The 21,681-nt window shown below is 30.4% G+C and overlaps 1 protein-coding gene across 1 annotated transcript in view; it reads left to right on the top strand.

Moving 5' to 3' along the window:
• LOC106476174 (ras-like protein 2) overlaps positions 1-21,642 on the top strand; it is a 61,978-nt gene extending 40,336 nt beyond the window's left edge. Inside the window, exons 2-6 of the mRNA XM_013936845.2 lie at positions 3,029-3,116; positions 4,906-5,008; positions 8,831-8,939; positions 11,434-11,552; positions 13,570-21,642. Of these exons, the coding sequence (XP_013792299.1) occupies positions 3,029-3,116; positions 4,906-5,008; positions 8,831-8,939; positions 11,434-11,552; positions 13,570-13,648 (498 nt within the window). The 3' untranslated portion in view covers positions 13,649-21,642. The remainder of the gene's footprint in view (positions 1-3,028; positions 3,117-4,905; positions 5,009-8,830; positions 8,940-11,433; positions 11,553-13,569) is intronic.
• The last annotated feature ends 39 nt before the right edge of the window (positions 21,643-21,681 follow it).

Below are 21,681 nucleotides of genomic sequence, written 5' to 3'. Positions count from 1 at the left end.
TCGTTGGTAAAAAGTTTAGCAAGAGTAAAAATTCGTAACAAACCTTTTTTCACGCCTAAGGTGTTTTTAATTAGATGGCTAATATCATTTCTTCAAAAACACTGCAAACAAGATAGTAGAGATGGTATTTGCATCATCCCTACATAATAGCATAGAGAAGAATTAACATATAGCATTATATATATATATCACAATTTAGTTTAATTTATCCTATTTTTGTCTGTTAAAATTCTACTACTATGCTAATGCCACCCCTACTCTTGTTTGCAAACAAACAAAACGAACCTCTGTATCCACTATCATGATAATTTTTAAGTCCATAATCCTCTAAAATAAAGATATGATATCGATGGAACAGCTGTAACCTCTGTTTAAATTTAACTGTTGAATATTTAAAAAGAAATGTTTTGTTTAATTTAAATACTTCCTCTCTTTTTCTATTTTACGCTTGAAACATAACGCCGTTATCTGGCATGTTTCTCTCTCTATTTGGGCTAAAGTGCCCTAAGAGTTTTTAGGTCACCGCCTCGACTTGAGCTTACCTTCAGAATAAGTTTAATTTAGCTGGTTGACTATCATACGTTTCACTTCGTTACTTACAGCTACGCTACGCTTTAAACAAGAAATCACCGTTTTGATGTAAATATTTGACTTTTGGAGCCAGTGCAATAAAACTTTACAATTCCGTCCATACGTTTTACGAGTTGCTTGAGTGGCAAATGTGCTGAACTGGGCTGTTAATTGTTTTATATGAGCGGAAACAAAAACGCCAACGTATTTTTTTGTACAATAACTCACGTAGAATGTTTCTATTAAAAATAAATACTGAGTGTAACATTTTTTATCCACTTTAACGTAAAACTGTATGGGGAACACTAGCATGGTTGAAAAGTTTTGGAGTCAAACGAGGCTGACGGGTAAACAGTGGATATCGAGTTTATTTTTACAGCGGCCACGCCTGATGTTCGTATTTTTCGTGAACTGAGTATAATGTACCGCTTACCAGAAATATGAAGAGCCAAAAATATCCATTATAAATATAGATGTCAGAGTTATAAGAAGAGTACACTGTATTATAAGCAGTAAGTTGGTTCTTCAGAATATTATTATACAGAAGTGCAACTATAATAGTTTTGTTTTTTTCTGTTTATTTGACGGTGATTTTTATTATATTACTATAACGTGTTTGTTTGTTATTTGTCACATACTGTTAAGTTGCAAATTAGATATAAGAGATTTATTACTTAAATTAGATATTAAGCCCATAATTGTACTTTTTATTTCCTGTTCTTGATCATTACTTATAAATGAAAAGAAAGCTGAGAAAAAAACAGATGATGATCCTGCAGAATATGTAGTAATCTGTACCCCTCCCCTTCCTGGTTTTTGTTGTTCAGTGTCTATATATATAGACACACACAGATAGTTAGATAACCAAATAAAAAAGACGATAATACTGTTAGATTTTTTTTTTCTTTTTGATTTAGTAGGAGAGGCATAATTTGATAAATGTAATAGCTTTACTTTGTTTAGGTATGTCCAATTCAAAGCTGCAACATTAGTATCAGAAGATAATTTCAAAGTCAAGTTTAAATAGCCAACTGAGACCAGACATATTTGTACTCGTAAAAAAAAAAAAAATGTGGTTGCTCCAGGTGGATAAATAAAACTTTCCTAAGTTGTGTTAAATGGTGCAGTTTAAAAAGAGTTATTAACAGTCTATTTACAATAGACATTTTAAAAGACAAAATTGCAGAAGTCTTATTTAATCCCAATGAAGAGTGCATATAATAAGACATCTTAGTGCTAAAGTATAAAGTTACTTCCATTATGTTCTTGTAAACAAGAAATTATTGAAAAGTAAAATTGTTTGAACAAATTCATAATAATAGTAAAAGGAGCAGATGAACTACATAAATATTGGAGTAAACCTTACTTCAGTTTGATATTCACCAGGTTTGCACTCTAATTTCAGTTCAAACTTGCAACAATAATGCTTATGTAAGAAAGTTTATATTCATTAAGCTAGACTATAAAAATAATTGCTTTAAAAAGCCCAATTTTTTTGAGCTATAACAGTTTTTGTAATTTTTAAACAACAATATTATCTGAAAGAATGTTCAAAGTTAATCAACCAACAAAAATTAATTTTATTTCTTTGCACTTCCAACTGTTACTTGAGGTTGTTTTTCTTACATTAATTTATAAAACATAAAATAAGAAAAAATTAATGTTTAGTACTGTGAAATTTTTCTTATTGCAGTTAGTTAAAATTATGAATTAATGTGAACATAATTTTTATTGTAGCTTCCTTATTTTTTTTCATAAACAACAAGGTCAAATAGCTCAACTTAGAAGCACTTTCTTTTACAAAATCAGTTAATTTGTGTTTTCTCTGTGATTTTTGAAAGAAACAGCTGTGAAGTAATTCCCATAGAATTTTTTGTAAAGATCCTTTTTTTTAATTTGACGGAAGTATGTACAGAATTTGGACAGTAAATTTGTCAGAGTGTGTGCTCTATTTGGCTTTATTGTAAAACACAGTGACAAAATGAATTATCTATGCTTTCACGATAATTGTATTGAACATGAGGTAGCTTTATTTAAACTAAAATAAAGACAACTAAAACAGCCTATAATTTTAGTTATTAATTATTATGAAGAAACAACATCAAATAAAGGTACATTTGACTTAATGTTTACTCAGTGAAGTATTTGGTACTAGTTTTAATTTACAAGCATATGCACTGGTCTGCTAAAATGATTGAACAATGCCCCCTTTCTCTAGAACCAGTTGGTTTTATATATAATGGTGATTGATTCTGAAAGTATACATGCAATTGTAATAAAACATCTTCAGGCATTCCCCATTATGTCTAAAATGAACAGTATTTTACTTGAACCTTGTGTCTGTCCATTTCACTTGTGTCTATAAAGTATTTCAGAATGATTTCGTTGTTTTGTTCTTTGCCAATTTAATAATATTTGAATAATTTTCATTTACCATATGCTTCCTTTTTTTTTGCAGTCTTACTTCGTCACAGACTATGATCCCACAATAGAAGATTCATATACTAAACAATGTGTAATTGATGAGCAAGTGGCAAGATTAGACAGTAAGTAGGTCATGTCAAATATTATAATTGTAAGTTAGGGTGATTCTGAAAATTAAGCCTAATTTCAGTTTCGACTAAAATAGTCTCTGCCATTTTATGAACCAAGCATAGATGAAGCTGGAAGTGAAATTTCAATTTTGAAGCTTATTCCAAAATATTTTTGATGGTGGGAGAGTGAACATTAATAAAATATAGTCTACCATAGACAGTAATTTCTGCTCTTCTCACCTATTAACTGAATTGAAATAAGACTTAAAACAATGCAGCTACATTCCAAAAGTAAGAAATGAAAGGTCAATATTTCTCTTCCCTTTCCCCCCAAATGATCTTCATTGGCATCTGAGAGAGGGTATAAAGGTGTCTTGTTATTAAATACTTATACTGTAGAAATAGATAACTTGCTTGTTGGGATAATGCTTCCAACCACATTAAGTTCAAACTTCCCACTCATTATGTATGACATTAAATCAACAATATTTTGTAATCTTAAGATTCTTTATTTAATTTTAAAAAAAAATTATGATATTTCCATTACACATATCTTCATTGTTAAAGCTAATACTGCTACCCATAAATGTAAGGAAAATTAGACCTGCCCTTTTGGGTAATTGCTTTCTTTTAATTTGTTTTTTGTTTAAAACTGTATTATTTAAAACACAGTACTCACAAATTGAATTATATTCAAATTCACTGCTTTACTGTTGGTTAATTATCTGCTCACACTTTTACTTCTGCTTTGTCCTCACTTCCTGTTTACTGGTTAGCCATAAAGTTTCTCTAGTCTCTTTTGCCCCAGTGTTCCAGGAAATCATTTGCCTTCCTAAATATTATACCTTTCTTCCCTCATTTATTCATTAATGAAGGTCTTAATATGACTATATCCTATCACTCTCTCATTCATGTTTGTTCAAAAATTTCCAATTGTACTCAGCATTTTATACATATAGTTTACTGCAAAAATCATCTTTTGGTTAAAAACAAAGTTGTTATAGTTCAGCATTTATCAGAATTGATCTAAAGCCATCTCATAATTTAGTTTGAGTTTGATGTATAAAACACAATCATTTCTACTTTTGAGTAATCTACTATTGCATTTGTGGTGATCTTAAAAGTTACCATTTTTGGTAAAACTTGAGTAGCTTTCTCAAACTTCTTCCAATTGTTAATTAACAGTTGCAGATTGATTTACAATATTGGATACCTTTACATGTGCTTTAGTTTTTAAATACTTTTATTATACTATTTGATTTAAATCTTTGAAGTAACCAGTTTGCTGCAATTGTTGCAATGTTGAAATGTGCATTTATATTATCATCAATTTGTACCAGCTTAAGAATTAAGTAAAATAGAAATACATTGTGATACCTTTTGTTTTTGAATAAACTGGGCTATAACACATTTTGTTTTTCTAAATAAATAGTTTCCATACAAGTTCTGTAATATTAATGCATGAACAAATCAACTCTTGTTGTTACTTTATTTTGATTGCATGTGGACATTTTAACTGAATGTTGGGAAAAGTGATAGATTATACAATGAAAGAAGTGCAATAGAGAATAATTCTAATTATTTTTAGTGTTTGAAATTTGGTTTTATACTTAATATTGGCTACTCTTAAACACAAGTACTGCGTTGGTTCATAAATAAATAAAAATATAAGCACTACTTCTTTAAAACAGTGAATATATTCAGTTTTAAAATTTTACATTTTGTAAATTAACTTGTACATTAATTAATGTGTTACATTGGTAAAAGACAGCAATCAAGTTAATATTTCTTTGGTATGTAGTATTAGACACAGCTGGGCAGGAGGAGTTCAGTGCCATGAGAGAGCAGTACATGAGATCTGGAGAAGGCTTTCTTTTAGTATTTTCTATTACTGACCGCAACAGGTAAGCCATAAATTACAAGTTTGTGTTAGAGTTCTTAAATCTGACTTTTGTACAGGAGTTACAAACATGTAATTCCTTGCAAAATAGTTATGGGTTAAAATTGTCATTAAGACTAACAAAACAGTGGAAATGCAAACACACAGTGCTGAATATGGTAGATGTAGTGTGGCTGACATATTGTAACATATACTTCATTACTTTCACTCATAACTTCTTAGAATTATTAGCTACACTTGTTCACTATCATTGGCATACTGCCTATATTATACTATCTGAAAAATGCACTTAAGATATTTAACTCTCAACCACAAGTAAGCAGATTTTAAAACTTCTGAAATGGACTTACCTCCTCTCACACAAAAAGCTATCTCGATCGTTGTGCAACATTCCCAGCCCTTACCTCTGTCTCTTCTTCGTCAACCTTGATCAGCCATAGTTCATTCCAACATCATTAAACTCCATCTTCACACATGGTTTTTATCCAGTCCCTTGCCTCAGCCCAGAGTCTGACTCCTCGTGTAGTGTCTTTCCTTTTCTGAACCATCATTCCTTCATCTTTGACTGTTTACCAATGGCATTGGTCTACCTTTCAATGTTGTCTCTTCATCATGACTTCTTTTCCACCCATTCTTCTTTTCCTTAGCTTTCCCAATTCTTCACCTGTTTGTTTGACCAGGACTTGTCTGTTTCAACTACATCCACTTATCAGGCAACCCTATCTAGCACCTTCCGTTTTTCTCAGTTACGTAATGTTTTCTCATCCCCTGTCATTTCCCTCCTTTTTCGTTCCTTCATTATTGCTTGTCCACCATGTCCCTTTGTTTTACTGGATTGGGATCTTAATGTGGTCCTTTATTTCCTTTCTCATTCTCCGTTTGAGCCACTTGGTATGTGTTCCTTATACCATCTTTCTCTCAAGACCTCATTTCTTCTCCTCCTTGCCTGTGGATGCTGTCATTCCGATATCTATGCCATTAATGTTTCTCATACCCTTTACCATTCCTCTTGTGTGCTCCTCTACCCTGCCTAAAACCCTAGACAGCCTGGGAAGGTAGTTTGTCTTTCTCACCCATTTCCTTACTTTTGATTTCCCATCTGTACTCCCATTCCAATTTGGATAGGCTTCTTTGTTTTGTTCGATCCTTGAGGGGTTATATGGCTGATACTGCCTCCTTTTGGGGTTCACGTCCCTGACTATTTATTCCTTGAAACCCATCTGTTTCCTGTGATCTGTCTCCAGTGACTCTCACTGGCTGGGTTTGTCAACTCACCAGGATGATATATTTGGACTTGTCCATGGAAGGTCACCCTCTTCACATCAACTTCATAACATTACCATGTATTTAAGTGCTGGTCATTGCCTCCCCTTGGAAGAAATCACCCAGGCTGGTATTTGGACAACTTCCAATACTTTTGTTACTCATTATCTGCATGATCTGGCTGTTTCTTCCTTTGATGAATATCATCTTCTTCCCATGGCAATTCTGCACATTTCCATTGACCTTTAACTGTTGTAAGTCTGCTCATTTCCTTTCTTTTATGTTTTTATCTTCCCTAAGCTTCTTTTTGGATCCCACCTTGTGGTCGGTGTTGCTTGGTCAGATATGCTTTGTGTCAAACCCACACTAAACACAGTAACTATATAATGCTCACAATTGAGATGGGGGGTGTTTCTGTAAAACCACTGGGTGCTTTCCCAGTGATTTATATGTATATCTATATATTATAATCATATCTTTCATGGACTGTCACTCATGACTTTATGAATAAAGCAGAAGGGGATTTCTGCCCATCCCTCCCCAACCCTTTGATTCTTTAATTGGGTTTGGTCTGCTTTTCAAAATAGGGAAACACAGTCACCCATTGCACTGTCTCCTGGGTGACATTCCTCCAGACTCCCCACCAACTTTTTCTTCAAGTGGAGCATTGGAGTCCTTACCACTCTGTTACCAGCCACTGGTGTGGTGAACCATAAAGGCTTTCTTCTGAATGTTGCAATAATTATTCTCATTTATCCACTCAGGAGAAGAGAGCAAAGCTGGTTCCCTACTGGCACTTCCCCCGGATGTTTTCTGCCTGGGCGGACCGCTCTGAATAGACCCAATAATAAAATATTATTTGGGGCCAGCCTATGTTGGATCCTCCTTGTAATTCCAGTTTCAAGATGACAACGCTCTGTTCCAATGGTTGTGTGCAATAGATGCCTCTCTTCTCATTAATTTCAGTTGCAGAAGATTCTTTCCTGCTTCTATGGTTGGGTTTGAGAGACTTCATCTGTTTCATAATACCAGCATAATTCCGAATACAGGATGTCTCTACCCAGCATTTGGCAATGCCAAGATCCCATAATGCCAGGTTCAGTTTGTTGTACTTATTGCTACCACAGTGGTTTTGAAAGTTTGTCTGGTTATGACTCTTTGCTCACTTCCTTTTTGTAATTCCAGTTGCTTGATGCCCAGCACTCTGTTTACTTACAGTTGGGGCTATTGGATGTCAATAACACGGTCCACATGCATAGTCGATTATCATTTCAACAGCAGTGGTTAAAAAAAATATTTAAAGTCATTTAGAACTTTCCTTCAGTTATCTAATGGTGAAAAAATTATCTGACAACAACAGTGGTAGACATTGTGTTAATGGTTTCTAGTCCTTAAACTTGAAGCAGAATTTGTATATGTATCTTATATTCATCTAGTCCATATGCAGTTTGATATTGACTAGATTCACATGCAGTGAATTGACTGTTTCATAAGAATAGATTTAAGTATAAGAAAAGTGAAATATTAATTCTTGAAGTTTTAAAATCTTCAACTCTTCAAGTTGAATTTGCCACTTTCATTCATTGGCATATTCAGACCTTTAGTCATCATTGTAAATAAAATGGATATAATTCTAAGGTTTTTGATTAGTCAGCTGTAAAATGCTTCATTTGGAATTGGATTTAATTTTTTTTTCTATTAGGAATGTTTCCTTGAGAAAATAAAAAGTGCAAGTTTAACAACAAGATGTTAAATTGGCCCTTATTCTCTGAACATTAAATAAGCTTTAGTATGTTTTAAATATAGCATTATATGCCCAAATTAATTTCTTTGGTTTCTTTTTTTCCACCCTTATTTCTCTACAGATCCATTCTTCTTGCTCCTTTTACAATATGTATCAAGTACTTGCATAGTGTTTCAGAGTTGTCCAATAAAAAAATTGTCTATCTTTCCCAAAATATTTTTTTTGTATTGATATAAAAAGTTATTGTTTGCAAAATTCATCTTTATTTTTTATCACTAGAAAAGATGTTTTTGAATATCTGAATTAATCAATTCCAAACTACAGATAGAGATACTTCCTGAGTAGGTGTCTAATAAGTAAAATTAACCAAAGAACTAGCCAGTAATTACAGATTTTAATTTGTGCTTTTCAACATGCTAAATAAATTTTTGCATTTTGAATGAATTATTCATTTTAATAATGGTTAAGTGATGAAATGCTATTTGTTAAAGAGATTTGTTTTTGCAGATAAATTTATCCCTTTTTTATGTTTATGTAAAGATAATGTTGATCCTTTCATTTAAACTTTTGATTTTTTTACACTTTTCTTTGTAAATAATTTTAAATATTAAATAATCTTCAGAAAGTTTCCATATGTGGTATATAAAAAAAACTATAAAACTCACTATCATACTGAGAAATAATTATATATATTACTTTGGAGAGATGGGAATTACCAAAGAATCTTGTTTACAATATAAAATTTTACTGAACTTTTTGACCTTTTCATTAAATAAGGATAAAACTTGCATAAGTTGCATCTATGTAATATCTTTACAGCTATGAAGAAATTTACAAGTTCCATAAACAGATTTTACGGGTGAAAGATCGTGATGAATTTCCAATGTTGTTGGTAGGCAACAAGTGTGACTTAGAACATCAGAGAATGGTAATTATTGTTTACAGTTGCAACAAAACTTAATTGTTTGCAAAATGAGAGAGAAAAAGAGATACAGATTTTTGTACATAAACTCTGTAGTTTAATGTAATAATTATAATTTAAAGAGGATTATTTCTCTATTCTTTTCAGTTTAACTGCTCAAACTAAAGTTATAAGTGTTGTTGAATTTTTATTAATGATTAGCTTACAATTATTGTAAACATATTTTTATCAATTTTTTGCTTTAACTTAAAACATTGTGATGTAACATAAACAGCACAACTTACTATAAAAAAAGCATTGTGGGGTAGAAGAGAAAAATTAGTTATTGTAAATCCAAATGTTCTATGTACTTTTTAGATTTCAGATACATATAAGCTAGTTCTATAGGTCAATTAGACTAACTAGCTAATAATAAAAGGCACTGTTCAGCTTCTTAAAATTTAAGATATTAGAGTTTTTATTTAAAACATTTTGTAGTTACACTGAATGTAGACTTTGGAAGACACTAAAGATAGAGATTAGTAACAATAAATGGTAATACACTCATCACAGTAGAGATAGAGAGAGAGAGAGAGTAAACTGAATATAAAAAGAAAAAATGCTTAGACTAGGGACAGACATTGAAACAAACTTAATATGATGATGATGTCACAGTAATGAATAATACAAAAACTATAAAAGTATATTAATCTATCTACAACTAAGATAATGGAAGAAAACATTAATACAATAGTTCATCTATGCATTTGATGCAATTTTAGTTTTAAAAAAATTGTAGTCCGTAACAAAATGAGCCTTCACATGGAGAATGCACAAAAAACTAGCAATAAACGTTGAAAAATGGATAATGTAAAAAAAAAAAAAAGTTTTTTAGAAGCAGAATTGTCTTCCAAATGTTGGTTAGCATTGTGTATCTGATATAACTTGTAACTCTAAACATTACATGTGCAAAATTATATGAACTTAAATTAATGAATTATTTTTCCATCACATTTTTTTTTTTTTTATCTGAACCACTTATGAGAAGATAGCTTCTCATCATCAGATAAGAAAGAAACAAACAAATGTAACAAAATGTAATTCAAATGACCTTTGGAATAGTGGTGTAGTGTTCAAATTAGAAATGAGAAGTAACCATGACCTCTCCCCCTCTACCTTAACAGAACAGTTAATCATCAAATTGTTAATGTGTTTAATAATTCATTAGAAATTCAGACAATCAGACAAGGTTATGTTACTGTAAAACAACAGTAAATGCATAGTCAGAGAGCTTTCAGCTAATGATAAAACTTCATTTTATATAAAATGTTCAGTTTGAGAGGATTCATTATAATCCTATTGATCAACATTTAAATATACAAGAAAGTACCACAGAAAACAATCCACACCCTCACTGCCCTGTAGAACTACATATGACAAGGGATGATAAGAAAAATCTGAAATTGATTTTCCAGCCCCAGAAGTAATCATAACACAACCATTTTTGACAAAAATTAACTAAAGATCAAAGATTTGCAGGAACCTGCCATTTAGAATAATATCAGGACACACTTTGTCTAATCTCTTTACATTGCTTTAGTATGTTTATATACAAACAGTGCATTTTTGTAATCATGCCGTGTGCAAATTTCCACCTGGTGACACAAATACTAACATACCACAATACCTACATCCTAGCCAGGCATGACCTGGTGGTTAAGGCACTTGACTTGCAATCTGTGGGTGCTTATCCTTTCATCTGTGGGTCGTTATAATGTAACGTTCAATCCCACTATTCGTTTGTGAATGAGTAGCTCAAGAGTTGGCATTGGGTAGTGATGACTAGTTGCCTTCCCTCATGTTTATCACTGCTAAATTAGGGACAGCTAGCACACATAGTCCTCATGTAGCTTTGCACAAAATTCCAAAAAAAAACAATACCTACAACCTGCAGTTTTCTCTTATTTATTACTTTCTACCAGGTTTGTGATCTCCAAGGACACTCCTTAGGATGCAAGTATACAGAGAATCTATAATAAAAATTATAAGATACAATCTTTCAACTAAATATAAATAACCTGAATTAAACACATTGAACTTTCGTTGTTTTGCTAATACATTTTCAATCTATTGATCGTACTTAACAGGACATAAAATAACTAGTAAATTAGACAGGTTGGAAATACTTCAGATTTTTTGTGGACTTTTTTTCTTTTTGCGCAAACATCTCATTCAATTTACAAAACATTTTAGTACAGAACCTTTGAGTTTGAGGTTGTGTTGAAGATTGTTTATGTAACGTCGTTATACTTAAGTACTTCAGATGTGTAAAAATAGTGCTTGCTGTCTTGAAGAAAATAAACAAATTATGTGCATTATGTCAGACTTCAAGTACATTTTACTTATTTTTCTTCCACTTAATGAGAGAAAAAAATAGTTTACTTATGCCTATATTAATATCTACCTTAAAAACATAAACATGAAGCTGAGAAGTTTTGTATTTTATCAAAAATAATTTCAGGTGTCACAAAACGATGTCCAGCAAATGGCCCACCAGTTGAAAATACCATACATGGAGTGTAGTGCTAAACACAGATTGAATGTAGATGCAGCATTCCATGACCTAGTCCGCCTTGTCAGGTATATATATTTTTTTTTTAAGTAAGATATGTGTTAATTTTTATTGCATTTAAATGCCTTTCTTGCTGGACAAAGTGATTTATAATGAAGCAAAACAAATTTCAGCTTTTTTTTTGTAACATAATCAGGGCTTTTGTCACTTTGTTTTTAATTTGTGGTTTGATTTTCATTCCATTTAATCAGATACAGAATCTTTAGACATAATGTTTTGAAAAGGGAAAAGAAATGGTTGTGTTGAGTGTAATTGTTAAAAAAGAAAAAAAACACTCTTATTCGCAATTAATAATTCGCAATACTGCTTTGAAAGTCTATCAACATCTGAACAATATCATTATATTGTCACGTTATGACCTTAAAAGGATAAAATATCCCTTTCATGTATTCAGTCAGAACTGAAACCTAATACTAAAATTTCATGTTAAGTTCTCTTATAAAACTAATTATACATAACATTTTAAAAAAAGAAGCTAACAATTAACACCAGGTGGTAACATTTAATTAAAAACATCTGTTACGAAGCATTGCCACTTAAAACTCCAGGTCACCACATTATCAGCTGATAACAACAAAAAAGGTACTTTCTGTTTTGATCATTAGTCAATGGAATCATTGTGAACAAAATATGATATTTGAGCTAATGCAGAGTACATAGATTTTGAAAAGGTTTTGGATTTCCTTGTTTTCTTTTCTCTAAGATTCTTTTCAGATTTTGCATGATTTTTGTGTAGTTCCTTTTTTTTATGTTATTACATTGAACATGTATATTACCTCATTGATGATCATGCCACTTAAGTTTTTACTTAGCATATATGAAATATTATTCAAATCTTCATTGTAGTAAAACTGTGTGAAACATGCAAAACAACTAGATCTTTTAAAATGCAACCTTTAGTTATCTTGTCATTTCAAATTAGAATGTGTAGTTTGTTTCATACCATCAGATGCTCATACAATGTATGCATTCTTCTTTTTTATTTGAGTAAACATCTAAAAGCAATAGATTAAATCAGTGCTCAGGTATTATATGCTTAGCTTTTTCAAATGCTTATGTTGTTAGAGAATAAGCTTTGTTTCAAATCTGTTGAACTTATTACAACAACAGTTAAAAGTTAAGAAGACCTTCGTCACAACAGTTTGACACTAGTAAGAGATACATTGGCGAGATATTTGCTTTAAAACAATTATGAAAATTACAAATATTTTGGCCAACTGTGATATACAAGGCCATAACATTTTATTTTTTGTCACCAGAAACATCAACCTTGCATTGATATTTTGTGTAAAGAAACCTGGTTTTAACTACAATAAAGCTAAAGATTTAAATTTTATCAGTCCATATATTATGTTACATTAGATTTAATTTATATTGATAGGTAATTTAAACCATAAGATTTTCAGTCAGTGATGTATAGACTTGCTTCCTAATTTCTAACATAGTACACTAACACTGGCTTTTAGCAATGTCTTTGTGGATGTGGAGGGTCACAGCATTGTTTTCCTGAAGACAGTTTTCTTTTACTTAAAGTAGAAGTCTTAATTTATGTGTGCCACTTATGTTTCTGAGCTTAAATTATAAGAACATATGCAGCAAACAATGTAGTTTTAGTTATTACAGCAAGTTTTAAAGATTGAATGAATAAGTTGAAATATAATAGGTTTTTTTGCTTTGATATTGAATTGAATTAGTAATTGTCTACTCCTGATTTAGTTATGTTTCTTTTTAAGTTATTATTTCATTTTCTTGGTGTATATGCTATAAAAAATATTTGCTTTTAATTTCCTCTGAGTAAATAATCTCTATTTTTTGTTGTGTTGTTTTCTCTACACTTCATTGTTGTTATTTTATTTGTTTGTTGTTGTTTTTTCAACTATATGTCAGATCATTAATGACATAAAATTAATGTGTAGGCTGAATGTAGCATAAAAACTGTGGCATTGTTTGTTCATTAACACATATCAATCCTTGTATTTGTTTTTATAATATAAAGTGTTTAATCATTTGATTTTATTGTTTCAGGAAGTTTCAGGCGGCTGAGAGACCTCTTGTTAAAATGTCCAAACCCAGCAATAAAAAAGGGTGTTGCATTATTCTTTAGCTTTCTTGTTTACCTGCTTGCAACAAGACTTTTGAGACAAAATAAAACACACATACTCTCAAAAGTGTTTTCATGTTTCACAAAATTCCAAGCAGCTGATTTTTTTTTAACTGATGCCTCCACATATACTTTCATATTTGTTTGTCTTTTTTTATTCTTTGCATATCTCGGTGAAGTGGAAATCAAATTCATGATAGAGTTGTCTAAATGTTATGTTTACATCTACAAGAATTCTGATGTTTGATTTTCTTTTTTTACAACCTACGTTCTCTGATTTGTTTTTTTTCTATATGATGTTTAAGAGTTGAACTAGTTAGACTTGAAATAAATGCTAAAAGTATATCTCAGTAAAAATTGAGTTACTTCAAAGTAGTTCCATATCATTTAAAGGTAACTTTTATATATGAAAATTATTTTTAAACTTAGTGTTGAAAATAAGCTATGAAGAAGGTAAAATTATGGTTTTTTCTATTCAGTGTACAGATAATCATTTAAGTTATCATAAAAACATTTTAAGTAGTATGTGCATGTTTGATAAGTCCAAGTCTATAAGTATAATTTTACCTTTGGAGCACTCCAATGTGACAAAAAAAAGTTAATAAATAATTTTCAAAATCAGTTCTCATGGTAATATACACATAACATAGTTTAAACAATTTATACTACAAAAAAAAAAAAAGATGTAATAATTTGTTTAAATGCAAGTCTTTGTAATTATTTACTAATTTCAGTCTCATACTTTTTAACATGTTTGATATATTTCTGAAAGTTTGTTTTAACTTTAGTACCAAAAAAATTGAGATACATACTCAAAACCATAAGAATTGCAAAGTTGTGTCATTTATGTTGGATAGTTTTTAGTTTTAGTTCTTCTCCATTCTGCAATGTCAGCAGTCCATCTAAACTTGTCTTCGTTCAAGTTGGGATAGTAAATTGTATAACACTTAAAATATATGTATGAATATTTGTATACACAAGTATGTTTTTACCATAGTTGTTTTGTAGATTCTTTGTAAGATAATGTGTATCAATATGAAAAATTTAGGAATTTTATTGGTCTATTTTTGTAGAAAATAATCTTTACTGACTTCTATATCTTATTAAAATTGATATTTTTACTATCACATCCATGTTTTGATTTGTAAATAAAAGCACTAGTTAAAGACAACTCTTAAAAGATTGTTCCCACAAATGGGATAGTCATCTGCAATCTTGACTAGAAAGGGTTCAGTTTATAGCATCAGTTAAAAGAAAATAGAAATTAATGTGTCTAAGAAACATACTAGAATTTATGAAAGTCATTAAATCAGAGTTTCTGGAATATTATGTAAAACAGGGTGCTGATTATTAAAACTTAAAATATTCAAAGTATCGTACATAGAATACCTTAGTTTGATAAATTTTTATATTCATTTTAATAGAGTGAGCTTTAGCAGCAGTTCCTAACCACTGGTCCACAAGACAGTTTAAAAATAAAATGCATGTTTTGAAAGTATAGCTGCTGAAGTATATTGTGTTACAATGTACTATAAAAGTTCTTTTAAAAAGGTTTATTGTACAAACCAATCCATGAAATTTTTGCATCAGAACTAGCTCGTTCTCTCCATTGGAAAAGGGGTGGGAACTAATAAGCTATAGCAAGTCCCCACTCCAATAGATACAAAGTATATTAATTCTGTTGTATTTCATGCTACTTTCCTTAAAGACTTTCATGTTATGCATATATTGATAATGGTGGCGGACACTAAACATTTGTAATGTTAACCATAAAGAAAAGTTTATTGAGTTACTTGTAATTTCATTTTTTTTATTATTATTATTATTTAGAGATTTTCTGTTGTCCACCTTGAATGTTACCAAATAAGATCAGTAGGTGGTGGAATATATATTACAGTGTTACTCATAAATTTCAGCCATAATGGGTAACAAAAATTTTATAAATGTAAATAATGTAACATCATTTCTTTTTTTGTCTTGGTAGTTTACAATATGTCATTTTAGACCATTAACAATAAAGTGTTGAAATTATCAATAGTGGTATTAGACTGTTTTATCGTAGTCTTAAAGAACAGCTAAGTCTATTATTGTGGGATGTTTTAGATTATACATGCAGTTAAAACGTCAGTCATCATACACAATTAATCAAAGTATAGGGTTATTAATTGTAAAAATGTAGTCTGTTGGACATGAAAGCTGCCTCTTACTACACAATTATTTTTTCTTTTTAAGCATATATTGAGGAAAGTATAGCTAGTATTTTACTTAATGATGTTTTGAGCAACTTCTTCGTGCTTAATGAAAATGAATTATCTTTGTATGGTTCAAAAGGAATATATTCATGTGTAAAACGTACCACTTATGATAATGTATACTTAACACTAGATAAAAATATTAAACTAAATCTATGTGATACAACATAAAAAATATAATACATATACAGAAAGAACTAAGAATCATACCCATACACACAGGCCTGGTGGTTAGGGCACTCAACTCGCAATCTGTGGTTGTAGGCTCCAATCCCATCACTGAATATGTTTGGACTTTCATCTGTGGGGGCAGTGTAATGTAACAGTAACCCAAGAATTGGTGGTGGATGATGTTGATTAGCTGCCTTCCATCTAGTCTATCAATTCAAAATTAGGGACGGCTAGCACAGGTAGTCTTCGGGAAGCTTTGCATGAATTCAACAAGAAAATACACAGACACGTAAACCAAATGGAGTACTCATGGAAATTAAGGTGGGTCCTTCATGTGCTAACCTGTTTGTTGTTTACACTGAAGAACAAATTTATAGTAATTTTACTTCCCCCCCCCCTCCTTCCCATAATTGTCATGTTGATGACATTTTAAATTTTGTAACATGCAATAAAGAAGCCTTTGAACAATTTATCTTTCATGTCAAGTCTTTTTACACATCTCTTAAATATACACATGATATTTCTGATCAATGTATTTCATTTCATTTCTAGACATTGACATAAATGTTTCTGATAAAACTCTTGAAACCACTGTATGCTACAAACCTAACTACAGTCAGGAAGTACTTCAGTTACAAATTCTTCCATCCAATAGAAACAACTAAAAGTGCCTTCCCCATGAGCCAGTTCTTAAGGCTTAGACATATCTGCTCTAATAACCATGCTTTATAATTTAAGTCTTATGAAATAACATGCTTCTTCAAAAAATAAAATTTTCCTGTTAATCTAGTATCATTAAAACATTATTTCAAGAAAGTGTGACCAATTATAATGGGTGAATTGCTGGAACAGTTGTCATTAAACCTGGCATGTACCATGAGGTCTACAGAAGAGTGATGAGGGGGTCAGAATTTGGATAAGTCACTCACCAAGGGCCCTATGTTTTCTCTATACATTAAATGGGTGCACCAGCTAGTGTTATTGAAAAAGCGAGAAGTAATGTCATAGATATTTCAATCTCTCTGTAAGTATTCCCTCTAAACCTAAAACAACCACAACTTCACTCTTCTAATGAAGAACCCATTTTCTAACATTTTTACTAACCTACTCCTTATATTTTTCAAATACAAGTATTCAAAAGACTAGTTGATACACACAACTGACACAGATCTGTTGCCTGGTATAAAACCAGGTCAACACATCATATGTTTCGCATGTAAGTATACTAATGACACAACAGCTTTGTCCATGCAAAATTCACTTACTACATAAAGGGTCACTTCACTCATAAGTTACAATTCCTCATTGTATTATATCTGCTGCACTAAATGAGGGTCTTTATACATTGGAGAAATATCAAAACTGTTTGGAGATATGTTTTGCAAATGTCAGCATCTCGACATTTAAACTCTCTTACCCATAACAGTATTGAAGACACGACAGTCTTAGTTTTTACTCATGCCCCACAGACAGATTACAACATGAAAGCTTAGAACAGAATTTTATTTTCTATTTATATACTAAATTTCCTCATTGTCTGAACAAAAATATTTCCTTCAAATAACTGATTACTCTGTTGTATCTTAATTTGCAATAGCTATGTATGTAATTTATATTTGCTTCTTTTTTGTTTCTAACAATGAATACTACTATTTGATAGTACATGATATGCATTTGTATCTATATTTACGTTAATACATACATGTGTATAGTTCTGTAAATGTGTTTTTCAACTATACTATATTGTTTATGTTGTATCTCGTGGTTTCAGTTTAATTTTTCTCTAGTGTTAAGCATACACTTACTAAGAACGTGTTCCTTTTCAATCATGCAACAGTTGTTCATTCTCATATGGAACCTGATGAAGAGCAGATGCTCAAAACACTGTCATTCAATAAAATTATTTTTCTTTTGTGGACTTGTGTTTTAGAAAATACTTTTGTTTACTAAGTATAAGGTTTTTAATGACTCAATTATTTTACTAAATTTATGTAGATCACTTGGTCACAGTAGAGTTTAATAGTGATTTTGATTCTATATCTGTGCTTTTGAAATGCTATAAGAAAATTTATGGTAAAGAACTTTTTTTTTAAGTGTGTTCTCTCAAAGACTTTAAGTTAAACACCAATGTGTATTTTTCAACAAAGAATGTCTTGATCAAGTTATCTTGGAAATATTACTTCATCACACTGGAAATTGCCTTTATTGCATCCAAATGATTTTAATATCTTTGATGGACTTCCATTTCTCTGTTATATACGACCTTATGGCTGTGCTTTATTAAACATGTTCGTGAGGTGATGTTTGATGTTCCCTATTTTAACTTCTATGTGAAATTATCAAGTTTCTGGAATTGTTTAGGTGTAATATCTTGTATTCATCAACTATGATCCTATTCATATAAAGCTAAAAAAGGATTGTTTTTTTAGCCTTTTTGAGATGTTGTTTTTCAGCTGATTTATTAGTGTAAGAACGGTCTTCATTGTCTGAATGCACTTGGTACTTGCTGTAATTAACTATATGGAGGAATTTTCAAAGTGTTCTCAATTTTGGGAGATAAAACTAGATGTGAGATAATGTAGAAGAGATTTAAAAATTATCTCAAACTCCTTACTAGGTATTACATTTTTCACTCGAAATACACCATTGTTTTTACTTTTCCTAATTGGTAAGGTATACTAAGAAATAACTACTTAAATGCTGTTTCTCATGTTCAACATACAAAAGTTGATGAGTGATTTAATTTTCAAACCATCACAAAAATAATTATAATAACTTTTCTATATTTAATCAATTATTTTTTTAACTGATTGATTGTAATTTCACTAACCATGTCAATAGTTGTAACCATCATTAACTTAATTTTAATCAGAAGAATGTTTGTTCAAAAGAGAATTTTTTGAGAATGGTTTTCGTTTGTTCGTAGATTATATGTGTAGTTGAATTTCAGTTTGATTGTCACCCTCATTACAAAGGAGATGGATATGGTACAGTTATTGAAGGGAAACAAGAAATTTATAATCCTCTCGTACTCAAATATATACATCAGTTATTTCATGGATTATTCAAGATTATAAAAATAAAATATCTTATGGGTTGTTTTGTTTTTCTAATATATCCAAAGAATACGATTTTCATCATTGATGTACACCGTAAAAGGGATTAAACGTGTTTTTGGAATACAGTTTTTTTAGAATCTTTGATAAGTTATTTTTAAGTTTCATTGATATTTTTCCAACAGTGTAATGATAGCTAGCTATAATTTTTCTAAAGCATATACTTTTACACAAGTGATTACAAATACTAAAGATGTCTTATTTTATAGCTCCATCATGAGAACTATTCTTTGGTCAGACAGATGTATCAATTAGTTTGATAATTTTTATCAGTAATTCTTGGTAATCATATTTATACTTTCAAAAATTGCTGTTTTGAAATAATATATTGTCAACTTTGGCTGTATGTTTAATTTATCATGTAAAAAGTGTTACTTTTCAGTTTGTCTTCACTTTATGCACAGTGTAACACCCTGGTGGTGTCTTAAATAATTGTTATGATATAAATGTGAAATAACTGAAAATTGACACATTTTTTATTATTTTTTTGTGAACCATCAAACCAACATATCACAAATAACGTTGATAGGGGAAAAAGTGATAGATCCGTTTTGTAATAGATAAAAAGCTAAGAGTGCCTTTCTATATCTTTGTTTTGGTATTAACACTATTTTTGTTAATTTGACAATAGGTAATTGTTTTGTAACTTAATAATATTTCACTTCAATTACAATTACTTGTACTACTAAGGTAACATTAAGGTTCATTCATAGTAGTTTAACTCATTTAATGCATGTTAAAAAAAAATTCCCACATATACTGGTTTAAATGTTGTTACATTGATTGTTATAGGAATTTTATCATTATTTATTATTGTTCGATTAGGTTAGTTCTTTGAGCTTCTATGGTCTTCATAAGTTGTTGCTAGAATCCTTACATTTACCTCTTAAAATAAAAGGGAATTGTTGTGTAGAGTTCCAAGCCAGACATTTTTTTTGTTTTTGCTAAAGAAAAACTTAGATTGTTCAGATTATTGACTAAATGGCTCAAACGTATTTATATGCGAAAGCTATATTTTCAGTGAAACTACTTATTTATGCTTGTAAGTTCTATTTAAAATGCCATTTAGAATGTAGTCATGTTTTGTTGTTCTATTTTTCTTTAATAAAAATCTTTTTAAGATTAATATTTTTTCGCTTTCCTGTAGACAACATTTACATTTTTTTTTTAAATAAAGAAAAATTAAAAATAACTAGTAAATAATTCATTGATACAACATTAAAACTAAATATAATGTACGTATTTACTAATTAAGTTATTTCCAGGTAACAATTTTATTTATCAAAGTATAATAGTTTAATAAACACTTAACTGCTTGATCAGGAACTTTATTGAGTGTACCATAGTAATTATTTTTTTTTGTCTGATAAATGAACAGTTCAATGAAAAATTTCTGTAGGTTTTTAAATAATACTTCTTATTCTGATAATCTACCTGGCCATAGTATATATATATATAAAACTACTATCATGGGAGCTAAATCTTTTACCAATAAAACTGGTTATGGAGAAATTTTCCCGTTGCTTTTGTGTTGTTGTTTTTTCAACTTCATTTGTCATGTGATAATTATAACGAATAATGCTACCACTATATCAGTGCTTTATTAGATAAAGTTTTAACTTCTCAGTTACTTTAGAACACAATTTGACAAGACGAATTATTTCTTCTCTACTCTGTTATTACAATACGATATGTGATAATTTCACTTGAAAATTCGCCCATATATGCTCTTCATGACTAAACTCGCAATCACGCAGTCTAGATCTAGCTTATTATCGAACTAAAATTCCTATGCGTATTTCTACTGTGACAGAGATCTAGAACATTCCACACACTACTAGATATTATGATGCAATAATACTCAATTAAAACAATGAGAAAACTCAAAGTTATAGTTACATGATGCAATACTTTTACATTCACCAATTCATAACTGTTGAACTACACATCATGTGATTCATAAACAGTTATGTAAACAAACCTGCGATATCCTGTCACTTCTAAAAAGAACTTAATTTAACAATCACGCAGTATAAACTATCTAAATCATAACACTCTCAATAAACTTGAATTGAAACAGTCGTGTATATCTAGCATTAGTTTTCCTTATAGTTAAGTCCTAAGCTCTTAGTTACACTACATTGATGCCTACCCTGACATGACCATGGTATTATGATAAACCAACTGCATATCAACAGTCAAGAATACTTAACTTCCAAATGTAGTAATATTAAAATCAAGTATTCATTTTACGGTTTAACATTAATTTTTTATAATGAAAGTCGTGTAGGGATGATCTATGTATAGCTGTATCATCCCTACATTCTTTTTGGCACTGCCATCCCTACATCATTTTAATTTACAAGGTGTTTTTATTACTTGTTTTGTGACGTATTTTCCCGTGACTGAAAATTAATGTAATCTACGAATGTGTGTAATAAAATATATGTGTATTGAATTTTGTTTTGCTCCATCACTTCATGCCTAATGTAGGGGT

The sequence above is a fragment of the Limulus polyphemus genome, unplaced genomic scaffold, assembly GCF_000517525.1.
Source record: "Limulus polyphemus unplaced genomic scaffold, Limulus_polyphemus-2.1.2 Scaffold152, whole genome shotgun sequence".
Taxonomy (NCBI): Eukaryota; Metazoa; Arthropoda; class Merostomata; order Xiphosura; family Limulidae; genus Limulus; species Limulus polyphemus.
Note: the sequence above shows the minus strand (reverse complement) of the source record. Positions and strands in the feature narration are given on the sequence as shown.